This window comes from Colobus angolensis, unplaced genomic scaffold (assembly GCF_000951035.1).
Source record: "Colobus angolensis palliatus isolate OR3802 unplaced genomic scaffold, Cang.pa_1.0 Scaffold8, whole genome shotgun sequence".
Taxonomy (NCBI): Eukaryota; Metazoa; Chordata; class Mammalia; order Primates; family Cercopithecidae; genus Colobus; species Colobus angolensis.
This window is the reverse complement of record NW_012121820.1, coordinates 5,741,566-5,759,991: the sequence shown is the minus strand read 5'-3', so window position 1 is coordinate 5,759,991 and position 18,426 is coordinate 5,741,566. Positions and strand designations below refer to the sequence as shown.

Below are 18,426 nucleotides of genomic sequence, written 5' to 3'. Positions count from 1 at the left end.
TCACAGAATCTGCCGGGTTGCCCCAAGACTGGCTGTGCACTGCCATCACCTCCCCGCAGAGTCACCCAACACCCAGGCCCGCTTTGACCAGCTACCTGGAAGCTCCTTCGGGGGACTCAACCCTAGGTCATTCTCACTTCGCTTTCCACCAACAACTGTCTTCCCTTCTCCAACCCTCTTCTGCCATTAGTGCCTGTCCTGTATCACTGTTTTCTCATCACCACCGCCTCTCTGTCTGTCCTTGACATCTGGACTCCTTTGGTGGCATGTACCCACCTGTGGATTAGTGACTTGGGACAGAGTCCTCAGAGGCCTTCTGAGGGGGGCTTGCGAAGGCTGAGCTTCCTCCCTGCCTGGGCCTCTCAACAAGCCCCTCCCCGAGGCCAGCAGTGACATTCCGCCTTGCCAGAAGCATCTTACTGCCTGAGTCTAGGGCCCACGGCACAGGGCTCCTGAGATCTGCCTCAGCTGGAATCCTGGGCTCACTCCTGTTCCCTTGACACTTGGGCTCCTGCTGCCCACTGCTACCCTCAGGATTTGAACCCTGGACCTGAGCCAGTTCTGACTTCACCGCCCCGCCCTCTGACCACATCCCTGTTAGAGCGTCTGTTCCCAGGCCCCTGGTAACTGGGGGGTGCGGACAGGAATCCTCTCACGCCTCTCTCACAGGGCTGTTCTCATTCACACGGGGAGATGTGTGGGGGTGGGACACAGGGCAAAAGGACGGACGTTCTATGTCTCCATGCTTAGCCCCAAAAGAACCCTGAGCACCCCGGGATAACCTGATTATTGGGCTGCTCTGAGACGAGGCGTGGATGTGGTGAAGAATTTTAAAAAGGAGGGAATGTGTTTTTCAGGATATTTAGAGAATCCGCCTGCACTGAGGCTGGGAGGAGGGAAACAGCGTGCTTAGCCCTGGGACTGGAATTTATATTCCAAGGAGTCCATGCTGGACTGCCTCATCAGAACTTTGGAATTAATTCACTTGGGAGGCCGCAGGCCTACTATGTACAGAGTGAGACTTGAGGGCAGGCGGAAGGCGGCTTCTGCCACCTGGGCCTGGACCCATCAGACTTATGGGGAGCCGAGGATGACCTGTCAGAGGCAGAGGGATCTCCATGCGTGCCGGTGTTTCCAGAACAGAAGCGGGACAGTGTTTTTTGGCCGTTAAGCACCTAGTCAGCCTTCTCCTGGTGGAAACTCCATTCTTATGTGGGGCTCTATTCTCAGCCAAAGTTCCAGGGTAGAGCTCCTGCTACCCCCACGTCTGGCTCAGGAGTGAACCATGTGACTTATAGTCCAGGGAACCAGGCATCCTCCCGGCCACACTGATTGGCTCAGGGACAGACATGGGACTGATCCAGAGCCAATGAGATGCACTGGGAATCCTGGGAGAGAGACTCCCATGCTTGCAGCTGGCCAGGAAACTGGGAGGATGTAAGGAAGGTTACATTGCTACCAGGAGGAGAGAGAGCGTCTGTGAATACAGTCGAGCAGAAGAAAACAGAGCTGACAGTCGAGGGAAACCAACTCCTTGGGGGTTCATTTGAACTCCTGGATCCACCCATGCCTGATACCCCTACAGATGGTTTTCAGTTAAACAGGTGAATATATTTCCTCTTTGATTAAGCCATTGGGAGTTAAATTTCTGTTCATAAACATCTGCAAGTGCCTAGTCTGATTACAAAAAATTACCCTATAGTGGCCGGGTGCCGTGGCTCACGCCTATAATCCCAGCACTTTGGGAGGCCAAGGTGGGTGGATCACTGAGGTTGGGAGTTCAAGACCAGCCTGACCAACATGGAGAAACCCCATCTCTACTAAAAATACAAAATTAGCTGGGCGTGGTGATGCACGCCTGTAATCCCAGCTACTCAGGAGGCTGAGGCAGGAGAATCGCATGAACCCGGGAGGCAGAGGTTGCAGTGAGCCGAGATCGTACCATTGCACTCCAGCCTGGGCAACAAGTACAAAAACTCTGTCTCAAAAAAAAAAAAAAACAAAAAACAAAAAAAAAAAAAAAACAAAAAAACTGAGATGATTGTAATAACTAGCAAGCTTGGAGGTTGAAATGGCTCATACTGGGGATGACAAAATAGATGGGTGTGATGTGTGTGTGTGTGTGTGTGTGTGTGTGTGTGCATTAATGATGTGTGCACATCACTTAATGGTTTATATCACATCTTCATGTGCCAGACTGTGAGCTCCAGGAGGACTATGGCTGGGTCTGTTTTCATTCACCCTGGAATAGCCAGCACTTGGCATGGTGCCTGGCACACAGCAGGCTCTCAATGAATACTTGTTGGGGGTGGTGAATGGATAATGGAATCAAGTTTGACTAGTCCACTCCCCTCATGTGATTGTTCTGAGTATCAGAAGTACTACATGTTAAACACCCAGCAGGGTGCCTGGTACACAGTAGGTGCTCAGTAAATGGAAGTGCACATGACTAAGTATGCAAGCGTATGCTCGTTTGTCAGATTTGGGAGTTGAGGCTCTTAGGAGCAGGCAGCATGTCCAAGGTCACGTAACACGTGTCCAGGTTGGGGCTCTGAGTTTGATCCCACTGACTCCAAATGCGAAACTCACTGTACAGTCCCTGGAGGGTGTTGGCAGAAGAATGACATGATGGGCTGAAGGGCCGCAGGCCTGTGGGTCAGGTGTGCTCGATTCATGCAGGATTTTAGAAGAGTCTGAATTAGCTGCCAATATTTACCAATCAGGAGATCTCATAGGTAAAAAATACAAATTTGTGGCTTCTGCCGAAAAATCAGGAAAACTGGCCGTCTGGGTCCACAGGTCTACCTGGGCCCGATCTGCCCCTTTTAGACAGATGCCTTCTCCACAGTCCCCACCAGTCCCTATTGTCCACTCACTCCCGGCTTGCTACCATCTTTCAGTGATTGCCTGTTCTCTAGTGACTTTAACCTGGGGAGTCACAGTAGGCAGGGCCCAGGACTGGTGGCGGTGTGGAGGGGAAACAGAAACAGGGACGGATTTGGCAGCCGGTCTGGGGAAAGAATGTACCAGCTGTGGGGGGATGTCAGAGCTGACTCTGAGGATTCGGATGGGGCAGGAAGATTTGTTCATTTCCTTATTTCTTTTAAAATGGGACATCTGGACGAAACATCACCGTCAGCCTCTCCTCCTCCTCATCATCATCTAAGCCAGGGGTCAGCAAACTACAGCCAAGCAGGTCCACTGCCTGTTTTTGTAAACAAAGCTTCCTTAGAACACGGCATAGATAATAAGCATGTTGCATATTATCTATGCAATATGTTTGCATATTATCTATGGCTGCTTTCACATTATAATGGCAGACTTCAGCAGTGGTAACAGGACTGTAAGCCTTGTAGAGTCTAAAATATTTAGTATCCGGCCCTTTACAGAAAATATTTGTTGCCCTGATCTAAGCTACTACATACTGAGTATTTACTACGTGCAAGGGGGCACTTCTAATGTTCTACATGTATTAACTCATGTGATCCTCAAAAACCTCTGTGGTAAAACCATAAGGAAACACCACTACACGCCCAGCAAAGCAGCCCTGACAAAAAAGACACCACCAAGTGCTGATAAGGGATGCAGAGCAACTCCCATTTCTGGCTGGGAGTGTCAACTGGTGCAACTTTTTTTTTTTTTTTTGAGATGGAGTCTTGCTCTGTTACCCAGGCTAGCGTGCAGTGGTGCGATCTCGGCTCACTGCAACCTCTGCCTCCTGGGTTCACGCCATTCTCTTGCCTCAGCCTCCCGAGTAACTGGGATTACAGGTGCCCGCCACCACACTGGGCTAATTTTTGCATTTTTAGTGGAGACACGGTTTCACCATGTTGGCCAGGCTGGCCTCGATCTCCTGACCTAAAGTGATCCACTCGCCTCGGCCTCCCAAAGCACTGGGATTATAGGCGTGAGCCACTGCGCCCGGCCGGGTGCAGCATCTTAACACGTCCTGTGTCCCAGCAATTCTTCTTCGGGTGTCTAACCAAAATAAACGGGCACATATGTCCACTAAAAGCCATGGACAAGGATGTTCACGGCAGCTTAGTTTATAACAGACCCAAACTGGAGACAACCAAATGTCCATGAGTTGTTGAAGGGATAAATACAGATCTCACAGACACTGCCCTGGGTGGAAAACGGTAGACGCAGAAGAGAACAGACTATACGATTCCATTTAGGTGAAGTTCTAGAACAGGCAAAACTAATCCACGGTGACAGAAGTCAGAGTAGATGTCATCCGCAGGGTGGGGGTCATGACTGGAGAGGGGTCCCAGGGAGTCTTCTGGAAATGCTGTATGTCTTGATCGGAGCCGTGGTGAAACAGACGCACGCATATTTGAAACAGATGCACACGTATGTGAAAATTCATTGAGCGGTCCCCTTAAGATCTGTGCATGCTACCTCATGTCGATTAATCTTAAATTAAAAATAGAAAAAACTACGACTGAGGATCAACCACTTCAGCAGGTGCTTAGGCAGGAACCACTCACTCTGAACATGCACACGCCCTGTGCTCAGCAACGCTGCTGTGAGGAGCGGGTATAACAGATACGAGCCCCTGTGCTCACCAGGAACGAGGTTCTAGATGGTGCTCAGCAGCACTATGTGTAATAACCCCAAACTGGAAATACCTAAATGCCCAATAAAAGTAGAATAAACAAACAAATTGCGGTATGAGCGCATGACGGAATGCTGGGCAGCAAGAATGAACTCAACATAATATTAAGCAAGAGAAGCCAGAGGCAGAGAGAATCTGTAACGCTAAGAGTCTGAATCACCGTTATGCTTGTGGGAAGGGTGTCGAGTGGGGGAAATTCTGTGAGGGGACTGCTGCGGGCGGTAGTGACATTCTCTTCTTGGCCTACCTGGGTGCTCATTACACATGTCTGTTTAGTTTGCGACAAGCCCTTGAGTGGTACACTCTGTATATGTACTTTCTGCAAGAATATTCTGTCTGGGCAAAATGTTAAAAAACCAAACTCTTGGAAACAGAGACTATTCTTTGAGAAATGAATACTTTTCTTTTCTTTTTTAAAGACAGAGTCTTGCTCTGTCACCCAGGCCCAAGAGCAGTGGCAAGATCTTGGCTCACTGCAGCCTCAAACTCCCAGGCTTAGGCAATCCTCCCATCTCAGCCTGTCCAGTAGATGGGACTATAGCCATGTGCCACCACACCCGGCTAGTTTTTGTATTTTTTTGTAGAGACATGGTCTCGTCATGTTGCCCAGGCTGGTCTTGAACTCCTCGACTCAAGCGATTCACTTGCCTTAGCCTCCCAAAGTGCTGGGATTACAGGCGTCAGCCACTGTGCCTGGCTGAGAGATGAGAAAACTGAGAACGAGGAGGTGGATGTAAAATGCTCAAGGTCACACTGTTAAGTGTCTGAGTCACCATCTGAACCCAGGTAGCCTGGTTCCTGAGTTGGGCCCCTAACTGCTGGGCCTCACGGCCTCTCCCAGGCCAAAAAGGTCGCAGCTTACCTTGGAGTAGTCGGAGCCATGCTTCTCTTTCACCCCGTTCCGACATAGCGTGTAGTTATAAAAGCGGGAGTTTTTAAGGAGTCCGACCCACTCCTTCCAGCCGGGCGGCACGTAGGAGCCGTTGTATTCATTAAGATACTTCCCGAAGAAAGCTGTGGAGAGAGATGGATCAGGAGGCCACGTGAGAAAGTGCCTGACGATGTTTATTACACCACTGTATTATGCCCGAGGCCTGCGTCTGCACACCTGCTCTGCCATGGAGCCCTCTGGCACACGGAGCCAATGGATCCCTTCTCCAATGTGATTACATGCATTGAATACAAGATATAGGGTTACAGAGAAAATCAATTGTTTGGAAATACGGTTATCAAAACACCAAAAGCATTTGCAATACAGTGTGTCTTTTATTTTTGATTTTTATTTCAGACGGAATCTTGCTCTATTGCCCAGGCTAGAGTGCAATGACACGACCTTGGCTCACTGCAACCTCTCTAGGTTCAAGCGATTCTCCTGTCTCAGCCTCCCGAGGAGCTGGGATTACAGGCGTCTGCCACCATGCCTGGTGTATTTTTTGTATTTTTAGTAGAGACGGGGTTTCACCATGTTGGCCAGGCTGGTCTCGAACTCCTGACCTCAGGTGATCTGCCTGCCTTGGCCTCCCAAAGTGTTGGGATTACAGGTGTGAGCCACCACATCTGGCCCACTGTGTCTTTTAAAACCTTGTAGAGAGCGATCATTTCAAAACAGTCACAAGTGAAAATATTTGATTTTGTGGTATCTGCAACAACTGTAATGGGATATTAAAATACTGGTGATTTCTACAGATGACAAAGCTACAGATTCTGCCAACATACTGTGGTTAATGGCCTATGCTCATATTGGAAGCAAATGCTAAGTTTCAGCTGTAGGTTAGTAAAAATGAGACTGTAATTATTTTTCCCCATTGAAGTTTGTGGATCCCTTGGATTCTGTCTACTACACAGCAACCAGAATGGCTAACATTAACAAAATGGGCTTAGTATGGGTGGGGATGTGGGACAACTTGAGCCCTCACACACTGGGTGGCTGCCCCAACTGGTCCAACCACGATGGGGAACTCTTTGGATGTGTCTGCTAAATTTGAACACATTGATAACTTCTACCCAGCCATTTAAATCTTGGGTATTTACCCAATAGAAAAGTATTCATACATTCACCTAAAGTCAGGTGTAAGACATGACAGCACATTTGTAATAGTAAATAAGTAGAAACAAATGAAATGTTTATCAACAAAAGGATGGGTAAAGAAATTGTTGCACATTTAGAGAATGGAAGGCTACATTGAAACTTGAATGAAAGACCTAGTGCTACATTCAAGAACAGGGATTACTCTCAACAACCTAAGAATGTTAAGAGAAATAAACCAGATACAAAAGAATACATGCCATATGACCTCATCTATGTGAAATTCGAGAACAGGCCAAACTAACCTATGGTGTTAGAATAAAAACAGTGGGTATCCTGGAGACGGGGGGAGGGTGGGTGGGAACAGGAAAGGGAGTTTAATGAATGGTCTTGTTCTACGTCTTGCTGGAGCAGGTGGTTCAGTTGGTGACACCTCACTGGCCTGGACATTTGGGAGCCGTGCACTTTTCCACATGCATGCTTTACATCAACAACAAAGCTTAAAGAAAATCATCCTAATTCATCGGGAAGGGCATGTGCCTAAAAACTCTCTGTGATGAGGAGACAGACAAGTCCTCTTCATGGTCTTCTGTTTTTATTTTGCATGTACATTTTTTTTCCTTTGAGACACGTCTCACTCTGCCACCCAGGCTGGAGTGTAGTGGCACCATCACGGCTCACTGCAGCCTCAACCTCCCAGGCTCAAGTGATCCTCCCACCTCATCCTCTCGAGTAGCTGGGACGACAGGCGCATGCCACCATGCCTGGCTTATTTTTGTAGTTTTTGTAGAGAAGGGGTTTCACCATGCTGCACAGGCTGTTCTTGAACTCCTGAGCTCAAGCGATCTGCCTGCCTCAGCCTCCCAAAGTGCTGAGATTACAGGCGTGAGCCATGGTGCCTGGTTTGCATGTACAATAATTGCTGACTAGAGACAGCAATCCTGTTCTAGTCCTCTCTTTCTAGATGAGGACACCGCAGTTCTGAAATTTCTGACGAGTATTGTTGACAGCACAGAACACGAGCGTTCCAGGCAGTTGTAGGGACGTAAGGAGATCTTGCTAACAGACAGCTCGGCGTTGGGCCTTGTGCATGTGAGTACTCAGCTAAGAACTCAGGATGAAAAGAGAAAGGCCGGGGAGGTGAACCCCCAGAGGAAGGACAGTGGGTGGGATGGGGCTCTGGTGCCCTTAGAGGAGAGGACAACCCATCCACCAGTGTCCCTGGAGAAAGTACAGAGCCACCTGGCCCTGGGAGAGCTGCGACGGAGCTGGCTCCCTCTGCAGGGGTTTTCCTGGTGACCTGGCAGATTGCTGACACTTTCCGGGAGTGGCAAGATGCCTTAGGAACCCAAGCAGTGGGATTCTGGAACCCCCAAAATACAAGGCAAAAGGGAGCACTTCATTAAATAACTTGCCCACCATGCAGGGCTGGGACGTGACCACTCCAGAGGGAGGAGCTGATTAAACACCTCCTGGAAGGATCTGGGTATACAGGAGAGGTGAAAATGGAAGGGAGGATCCCCCAGCAGCCTCAGGGGTAAGGTCCAGGATGGAACCTCCCTTTCTGTGGGAGGACGAAGCAAAAATAAACGGGAAGAACCTGGCGTTTCGCAGAGGAGGAGGCGGGGAACCGGCTGCACAGTCTCTGAGTCATATCCAGTTTTCACAGAGTGAAATGTAATTAGGTGGTGGGTGCCTAATTAAACAGCGACTGGGCGTCCCTGGCTAGGTGTCAGGGAGTCACTGATGGAGTGGGAGGCAGCATGAGAGTCCTGGGCAAGCTAAAGGCCTGTGCTTCTCTTTCTCTGGCACCTGGAATGTTGGAGATGCCTCAATGCATCCAGCTCCTCAAAGCAGTGGCTCTTGGCCAGAAGGGGGGTAATCTCTGTCCCCAGGAGACACTTGGCAATGTCTGGAGACATTTTTGGTTTCATCACAACTTGGTGTGCTGTTGGTATCTGGTGGGTGGAGGCCAGGGATGCTGCTCAATATTCGCCGACGCATATGGCAGCCCCCACGCTACGAAGACTGAGCCAGGACAAAATGTCAGCAGCGCCTAATCCAATAAACCGTATCTTTTTTTTTTTTTTTTTTTTGGAGAGAGGGTCTCTGTTTCCCAGGCTGGAATGCAATGGCGTGATCTCGCCTCACTGCAACCTTCACCTCCTGGGTCCAAGGGATTCTCCTGCCTCAGCCTCCTGAATAGCTGGGACTATAAGCGTGCGCCATGATGCCTGGCTAATTTTTGTATTTTGAGTAGAGACGAGGTTTCACCATGTTGGCCGGGCTGGTCTCGAATTCCTGACCTCAAGTGATCCACCTGCCTCGGCCTCCCCAAGTTCTGGGACTACAGGCATGAGCCACCGTGCACGGCTGAGAAACCCTCTCTTATGTAAATAAACCTGTCTATGGTCCAACCCTCTAGCATCTCACCCTTCAGGTCTTTAGAGCTATATTGTGAGAGCCAGGAAGACCCCTGGAGACCAAGTGAAGCTCAGGAAACCAGATTTCCTAAACCTAGTGACCTTGACCCCCACCTCTGATGCTGCCCTCATGTGGGGGGCTCCACTCCTGTAACACTCCTGGCCTCTCTCCATGCTCTCCTGTACCTCCTCCGAGGGGGACAATATACAGCAGAGGTCACCAAACCTTTTCTGTAAAAGCCAGATAGTCAATATTTTAGGCTTTGTGGGCCAGAGGGTCAGAGGGTCTCTGTGACAACTACTAAACCCTGCTAGCTACTGTTAAAAAGAAAAAAAAAAAAAGTCACAGACAAGACATAAACAAGTGGGCGGGGCTATGTTCCGATAAAGCTTCATTTACCAAAACAAATGGAGGGCCTGGTTAGGTCCACTGGCTGTGGTTTGCTGACCCCTAGCATGTGTCTAGTGGGTTTGAAGGGCCAAAGTGGGCATGGGTAGCCCAATCCTTCCCGTGCTAGCTTTCAGGAGGCTTGTCCTGTCCACGTGGGGAGGAGAGGTGTAGACCAGCATCAGTGAAAAGTCTGTCACACTCTGGAGTTTAGTCAGGAAGCCCAAATGCCCTCAGGAGGAAGCCATGCCCTCAAACCCAGCCTTCACCAGATTCATCAGAGTGCAGTGTTGACTGTCATCTGCTGACTCTCGGGTTTGATTTCTTAATCGGCTCAGGATCTCAACAAGGAAGAGGGTAAAATTTAATAAGCCCCCTCATAAATTGGTATTCCCATTTTTCTAAGAAAAAAATGAGCTTTATTATTGTTATTACTATTATTTTTTTGAGATGGAGTCTTCCTCTTGTACCCAGTCGGGAGGACACTGGTGTGATCTCAGCTCATTGCAACCTCCGCTTCTCAGGTTCTAGCAATTCTCGTGCCTCAGCCTCCTGAATAGCTGGGATTACAGGCATGACCATCATGCCCGGCTAATTTTTGTATTTTTAGTAGAGACAGGTTTTTGCCATGTTGGCCAAGCTGGTCTTTAACTCCTGACCTCTGGTGATCCGCCTGCCTTGGCCTCCCAAAGCGCTGGGATTACAGGTGTGAGCCACCCCGCCAGGCAGAGTTTTAGTATTTTTCACTCTTCTTTTTTCTCCATTTCCCCTATGCCCCACTTTGCCCTTTAGAAATGCAATTAAAACTTTTTACCTCCCCTACACCAGACAGTCTCTTCAGGCCAAGTTCATCTAATCACCTGCTTAGAGGCTCCGGAGCGGAACTCTCACTCACCAGGAGGTTGCCTCGAGAGACAATGGTCCATCTACAACCCAAATTATACCTGCTGTGAAACTCCCTCCCAGGTGGAGAGCTTCTGGCCACCCTTAGAACCTAGTTCCACCCACAAAGGCACCAGTGGCTGTCAGCTGACTTCCCCATAGATGAAGTACACCAGTGAGATATGCGGACCCCCCAGCACTCACTTCCTCCCCTGTGTGCCATTCATGCCAGGCCCCCTTTTAAAAGCACCTCCTTTCTGCTCCTAAAAGCAAAGCAGTACTCTTAAGGCAGGAAGACTGTACTTTTTCTCTTAAGCTAGCTTTCGAATAAAAAATCACTTTCCTTATACCAGATCTCGCTCTTCCTACCTGCGTTTTGGTTACACCTCCCTACAGAGCCCCGACACTTTCTATTCATAGCAAACAATACTGGCAGTGATGTAAAAAGATTCCTTTTGAAACAACTGAAGTCCAGGGTGAAACAATCTGGAGTAAAATGTTAATAGAATCAGTGTAACTAGGCATGGTAAACATCATGATGGTGGCACTTGAAATTGCTGAATTTGAGGTCCCACTGCCCTAGGGAAGGTATGCATGCCTATATCCATTCGGCAAGTATTGATTAAACACCTATGGTATGCAGGGAGCTGTCCCAGGCACTAGAATCACAGGAGTGAACAAGACCACCAGGATCCCTTCTGCCCTCGTGCAGCTGATGTTCTAGTAGGGAACAGTGACAAATGCGATGAGGAAAATAAGGGAGAATGACAGGACAGAGTGGCCCCACACGGTGCTGTGAGAGGCCCCGCTGGGCTGAAGAACATGAGTCAGAGGGGACAGGAGGAAAACTGCTCCAGGCAGAGGGAACTGGCAGGTGCAAAGGCCCTGAGGCCAGTACAGGCGTGGGGGCATCGTGGAACCCAAGGGGACAGTGAGGGAGGGAGGAAATGGCATCGCAGGGAAGAGGGGACAGATCCCATAGGGTCCTGGAGACTGTCTTGAGGAGTGGCAGGGTCCGCACTTCTCCTGGAATATTGCATGCCAGATTTTGCCTTTTGTGCATTTTCCTGGAAACAGGTCCACAGCTTTTGACACATTCTGAAAGGAGCCCAGACCACAAGTCATTTAAGAGGCACAGATTTTCACCCCCTCAGTTTGCAGAAAAGTGAACCGAAAGTCAGAGAAAAAAGCTTCACTGAACTCCCCACTGGGGAACTGCGTTTCCCGCTACACTCCCACATCTTCCAAGTCCCCACCCACTGAAGCCGCTGGTTCTTGAAGACTTGGGCCAAGGTCTTTCTGATGAATGCTACAGTTCAGCTTCTTGGCTTGGCTGCTGGGATAAGAATCTCTTCGTGGGGAGTGGGGGTGGGTCCTCCTCCTGCCCACGGAAGCTCACTTCTGCCCATTCTTTTCAGTGCCACAGATGTCAGCGTGTCCCAAGCTGTTTCCTCTGCTAGAATCTCCCCTTTCACGTCTCTTTCCTTTCTCCAACCCCCAACCCTTAAAAACCCCAAAAGGGTGTATTATTCAGTCTCCACTAGGCTCTAGAAAACAGGGCTTCAGTCAGAGGCTTTTAGTGCCAAATTAGATTTTGCTCTCATTTGATTAGATTTCCCCAAGGCACTTTTAAAAATGGTTATTCCGGCACCAGTGGAGGTGGGAGAAGCAAATTAGCGTGGGCCCTGGGGCTCCTGGGCTGGGAGATACAGCCAAGAGAATGAGCTGGAATTAAAACCAAGATTAAAAGCCCAGCCCAAATTGTGGCAGGTGGCTGGTGCCGGGAAGCTTGGATTCGCTGAGCTTTCGAGGCGGGGACAGCACAAGAGGAGGGGCAAGCTGGGGGCTGGCGTGGGGATGGGACAATGTGGCAGGCAGATTAAGAGGAATTAATGGCAGGCCAGGAAAGGCCATTGACAACGAGCTGGCTGGTGTCTGCCCCTGGGTACCAGGGCTGGCATCTGCTAAAAGGCCAGAGCACTTACTGCCTCCTGTGTGCCCGGCACTAGGTGGAGGCTTCACCCGCCTGGCTTTGTCATCCTTTGGGCACTGACACTTCCTTATTTAAGTCACACAGGTTGAGCTTGACTGTTGACTCCAGGAACGTGTGCAAATCCTTGACAGAGCCATCAGTACTGCGTTCCCCTGGTGATCATGGGTAAACTGGTTAGTCGAGGCAAAGGCATGTGACCCAAGCTGGGCCAACTGCAGCAAGTCAGCCCTGGGATTTTTAGGGAGCTATTAGAAAAGAGAAGGTTTTCTTCCTCAGGGCTTGGAACTGGTGGGCTACATAACTGAAGCTGCTGGCAGCCACCTTGCCACCAAAAGGGAAGAGTCTTGTGTGTGTGTGTGTGTGTGAGCAATATGGAAAAAAGTGGAGGTGGGAAAGATACAGAGACAGAGAGAGAGAGATAAAGAAATACAAGAGATAGAGAGATGCTGGTTTGAGGCCCTGGGGATCCACTCTTACCTGAAACCACTTTTTTTTTTTTTTTTGAGACAGAGTCTCACTCTGTCTTCCAGGCTGGAGTGCAGTGGTGTGATCTCGGCTCACTGCAACCTCCGCCTCCTGAGTTCAAGCAATTCTTCTACCTCAGCCTCCCAAGTAGCTGGGATTACAGGTGCCCGCCACCACACCCAGCTAATTTTTGTATTTTTAGTAGAGAAGGTGTTTCGCCATGTTGGCCAGGGTAGTCTCGAATTCCTAACCTCAGGTGATCAGTCCACCTCGGCCTCCCAAAGTGCTGGGATTACAGGCGTGAGCCACCGTATCTGGCCTGAAACCATTTCTAATGCTAGCATTTTCAGTTTTATCAGTGTCTTTCAATTAGGGAGAACACTGGGCAATGGAGACATTTTTGGTTATCACAACTGGGTGCTGAAGGGCTGCTACTGGCATTCAGTGGGCAGAGGCCAGGGACGCTGGTAGAAATCCTATAATGCACAAGACAGCATCCATAATAAAGAAATATCTCGCTCAAAATATCACTAGTGCTGAAGTTGAGAAACCCTGAGTTACGCAAATCCATAAACCCCATCACTGCACTTTTGTGTTGTTTTATTTGCTTAATTTAGTTTGAGTTCTTTCACCTGCAATTAAAAGGCCCACGATGCTTAGTGTTGCACAGGGTTTGGAAACCACATCTGGCCTGCTGCTTGCTTTTATAAATAAAGCTTTATTGGAACACAGCCACTCTATCTGTTTACACATTGTAATGGCTGAATGGCACAGCTGAGTTGTTGCAACAGAGGTGGCAGAGGTGGGGGTGCAAGTCTAAAATATTTACTATGTGGTTCTTTACAGAAAGGGTCTGCCAATCCCTGGTGTAAAGCAAAATTCCCTGTGTGCAACAAAGGATCCCTTTGGAATTTCAAATAGGATAGCAGTAACCCGGAAGAAGTGATGACAGCTAAGCAGAGGTAGATTCTAAACTGGGTACGATAGCGCATGGGGCTCTGTGGTGCAAAGGAAAAGCAACAATGACACAACAATGAGGATGGTAATGAGGAAGACAATGACGACAAGAAGAGCAGCCAATGACAGGCTGAGTTGGGAGGATCACTTGCTCTGCATGGTTCCAATAAGCACAAACTTTAGCTTCCACAGTTCAGTCCAATAACACCAGTCCCCTGCAACATGGGTTAAACTTAGTTACTACTGTAGATTAACTGTGAGGAACAGCATAAAGGACAAATGCCATTGCTCACCCTTCAGTGCACAGGTTGCTGTGTATGACCGATGCACATTGTGATCAATGGCCCAGCATGTGGCTCCTCACAAAGCCTATTACAGGTGTTTGGTTGCTGTGCATCTGTGATTCAGTTCGTGCACAGACAGCAAAATGTGTAGTGGTGTGACCTCCTTGTCACTCAGTAACACATCTACAAGGCAGTTTACAAAAGTGGATTGTGAAGGAGAGAACTGGCGAACAGAGATGAAAGTGCAGCAAAGAAATGAAAGATGCTGAAATGGAAACTTCAAAGTAAACTGGAATTGTAAAAGAAATGGAAGCAGACCGTGGGAATGTTGACAGTGTCACTGTTTGACAGACTCTATACACAGCCAGAAGAGCTTAGCTGAAGGCAGACTTACGCGACATAAATGAAGAAGAAGTTGTGATGAAAAGGATGATGTTCCTAAGGAAATGCTGCTGACAAAAAAAGAAAACCCTTTACATTAAAGGAGTTCCTGGAGATCTTTTACAACACTGAAAGCTCTGTGTCCCTAGGCAAGTCTTTTAACCTCTTAATACCTCTGTTTCTCCAGCTGTCAAATAGTGTTAATAATAGTATCTACCTCAGAGGGTTGCTATGAGAACTAATATATGTATAGATGACATTTTGGTCAATGACAGACCATATATACAATGGTGATCCCATAACATTATAATACTTTTTTTTTTTGAGCCACGATCTTGCTCTGTTGCTCAGGTTGGAGTGCAGTGGTGTTATCATGGCTCACTGCAAGCTCAAACTCCTAGGCTCAAGTGATCCTCCTGACTCAGCCTACTGAGTAGCTCCAGATGCACATCACCACCCCGGCTAATGTTTTTTATTTTTTTTTTAGATGGAGTCTCACTCTGTCGCCCAAGCTGGAGTGCAGTGGTGCCATCTCAGCTCACTGCAACCTCCGCCACCTGGTTCAAGCAATTCTCCTGCTTCAGCCTCCCAAGTAGGTGGGACTACAGGTGTCCACCATCACGCCTATCTTTTTTTAAAATTTTTAGTAGAGACGAGGTTTCACCATGTTGGCCAGGCTGGTCTTGAACTCCTGACCTCAGGTGATCTGCCCGCCTCAGCCTCCCAAAGTGCTAGGATTACAGGCATGAGCCACCACACCCAGCCTAATGTTTTAATTTTTAGTAGAGACGGGGTGTCACTATGTTGCCCAGGCTGGTCTGAAACTCCTGGGCTCAAGTGATCCTCCCACTTTGGCCTCCCAAAGTGCTGGGAATACACGCATGAGCCACCATACCCACCATATTTTTACTGTACTCTATCAATACGTTCACGTATGCTTAGATACACAAATACTTCCCATTGTGTTACCATCGCCTACAGGATTCAGTAGGGTCACATGCTGTAGAGGTCTGTAGTCTAGGAGTAATAAATAGGTCACACCACAGAGCCTAGGTGTGTAGCAGGCTAAGCCATTCAGGCGTAAGTGATGTTTGCACAAAGACAGAATCACCTAACTCCATGATGTTCGCACAAAGACAGAATCACCTAACGACACACTTCTCAGCATGTATCCCCGTTGTTCTGTGACACACGGCTGTACGCTGCTTGGAACCGGCACACAGCAAGTGCCTACTAAGGATTATATTTTCATTATCCACCAACGGGCCTGTCTCCTGTTATAGCCAACTTCTTGCTGTTAACATCTGGCTTAATGGAGTTCTCCTGCCCCCCTGGAGGGGATCACTAGCTCCCCAAATCCTTCCTGCACCCTGTTTCGTGGCCCAGCAGGTTGGCCACTTCCCCTGCAGGCAGCTCTGCGGTGTAGGCTCCACGCGGCTGCTTCCCCATTTGTCTGAGTTAAGTGCTCCCGGGGAACGATTCGGAGCCTGATGGGAGGAGGAGACCCTTCTGTTTTCTCTCCCAGCCCCAAATCTAACTGAAATTGCCTTGTAATAATTGCATTTGTGGTCTGTGAAAGCTGTGTCTCGTGGCGACCAGGGACTGAGATTAGCTGGTGGTAAACCCGGCACAGGGGCACACAAGGCATCATTGGGGATACTAAGCAAGCCAAAGGCAATGGCGGAGAAAGAGGGCTCCTGCAACCAGAAACCACTGGGAACCTCGGCCACCTCTCCCTGCTGCAGACATGTCCCCGCCACGCCAGGCCGGCGTCGGAACACGGTGTTCCTCCCAGCATTAATTCTCCCTTTTCCTAGTAACACAGGTGGTGATGTGGCAGAGTGGCCGAAGTGTCTCTGCAGTCAGACTGTCTGGGTTTGAATCCTGGATCTGCCACCTCCTAGCTGTGGGACCACAGAGGACTTCGTCCCCTGTGGTTGTTGGCAACGAGTGAGACGACAGTGCACCCCCACCCACTGCTGTGCACATGGATGAGCTGACAGGCATGCAAAGGGTGAACAGGACCTCATCTGTCCTAGGGGCCTCCCAAGAGGCAGCCAGCAGGACAGACAGCACCCACTGCTTTCGGAGGACTTTCTCTCCCCCACGACGGGCCATCTGGCTGGAAATATCAACAGGGCTTTTTTAAGGACATCAGCAACTTTCGGTACATGTTCATCCCACACCATCTCCACCCACACCCTACATTAAAGGTAATTGACAAACAACTCTCTAAGAGTCCAAATGTTCCAGAGCTGACTCGCTGAATCATGCGACACCATTTCATTAAATATTTATTCACTTTGATTTGGCAATTTGTCCTCATATTTTGGAACCTGCACACACATACATCTACGCACATGCATAAATATACAACACATACATATACACACATGCATGAATACATACATATACACAAGCACAAATACACCACATATACACACATGCATGAACACACAACACATACAATGCGTGAATGACATATAAAAATACACAGATACATGAATATATGGCACACATATACGCACATGCGTAGATTTACAAGATTCATATATACACAATGCATGAATATACATGTACATATATACACAATGCATGAAAATACAATAAAAGCACATATACACACATACACGAATACACAACATATACATATACACAGGGTATAAAATCCCCAAAAAGATAGAAATGCATCTTGCTTCTTCACCTGTTTCCTTCTCACAGCCAACTTCCAACTGGACTTCTGCCTCCGCAGCCCTCCCAGAGTCCTGACTTCCCTAAATGGCCAGAGGACCTTCTGAGCCCAAGAGCCATCAGGCTATCTCCCTTCAGGGACGTGCTGCTGGGCTCACTCTGTTCGGACTTCTCCAGGCCTCACGCTCCCTATGAGCCAAGCTCTCTACCCCGCCGGGCACCGGCACCTGCTCTTCCCTCTGCCTGGGATGCCTGCCTCCTCCTCACGGTGGCATCTCAGGTCAGATGAGACGCTGTCTGTGACCACGCATCCGTCTATACTCACCGGGCTGTTTATTTCCTCCACAGCACTCTGCACTCTCTGAAATTACCCTATAGATGTGTTTGTTTTCTTGTTTATCCTCATGTCCCCAACTAGGGTGTGGGGTCCATAAGGCAGGAGCCATGCCTGGCCACTGTAGCCCCAGCCCAGTACCTGGCCCAGAGTGTGCATACGGTGAGCATGTGCATACAGTGAGCAGCGGCCGACAGGAGGGCTGGTAGGTGGACCTGATTGAGGTACACAGGACGTGCAAGGGAGGGCAGCGCCCTCTAACGTTAAGCCTCACACCCCTTGCCCAGGAGCGCAGGAGAGGTGGCAATCGCATGTCTTACTGAAAGGGATTCTAGGCCAGGCGTGGTGGCTCACGCTTGTAATCCCAGCACTTTGGGAGGCCAAGATGGGCAGATTGCTTGAGCTCAGGAGTCTGAGGCCAGCCTGGGCAACATGGAGAAGCCCAGTCTCTACCAAAAAGTTAGCCAGGTGTGGTGGTGCACACCTGTTGTTCCAGCTACTTGGGAGGCTGGGGTGGGAGAATCACCTGAGCCCAGGAAGTGAGGCAGAGGCTGCAATGAGCCAAGATCCTGCCACTGCACTCCAGCTTGGGTAACAGAGCGAGACCCTGTCTTGAGGGGGCGGGGACGGGGAAAGAAAAAGAAAAAGAAAAAGAAAGGAAGGAATTTCTATTATAGCGTCTGCAGGACAGTGCTGCATGCTGAAAAAAAGGGGTCAACGGAGCAGGTAGGGCTGCCAACTGCACATGTCTGTGTGCAGAATACACTGAACCAGGGGTGACTTTGCCCTGCAGGGGACACTGGGCAGTGTGTGGAGACATTTTTCACTGCTATGACCTGGGGGTGGGAGTGGGGGAATGTGCTACAGGCATCAGCGGGCAGAGGCCAGGGATGCTGCTGACAATTTCCAATGCATGGGACAGCCCTCCTCCCCCAGTAAAGAATGATTTGGTCCCCAAGGGACAAAAAATCCTGACAATGTCTG

General features: G+C 49.2%; 1 protein-coding gene across 2 annotated transcripts in view; it reads right to left on the bottom strand.

The window, feature by feature from the left end:
- SULF2 (sulfatase 2) overlaps positions 1-18,426 on the bottom strand; it is a 130,894-nt gene that overhangs the window by 39,539 nt on the left and 72,929 nt on the right. For both annotated transcript variants that reach the window (XM_011928835.1, XM_011928836.1), the window contains exon 4: positions 5,481-5,632. In XM_011928835.1, the coding sequence (XP_011784225.1) occupies positions 5,481-5,632 (152 nt within the window). The remainder of the gene's footprint in view (positions 1-5,480; positions 5,633-18,426) is intronic.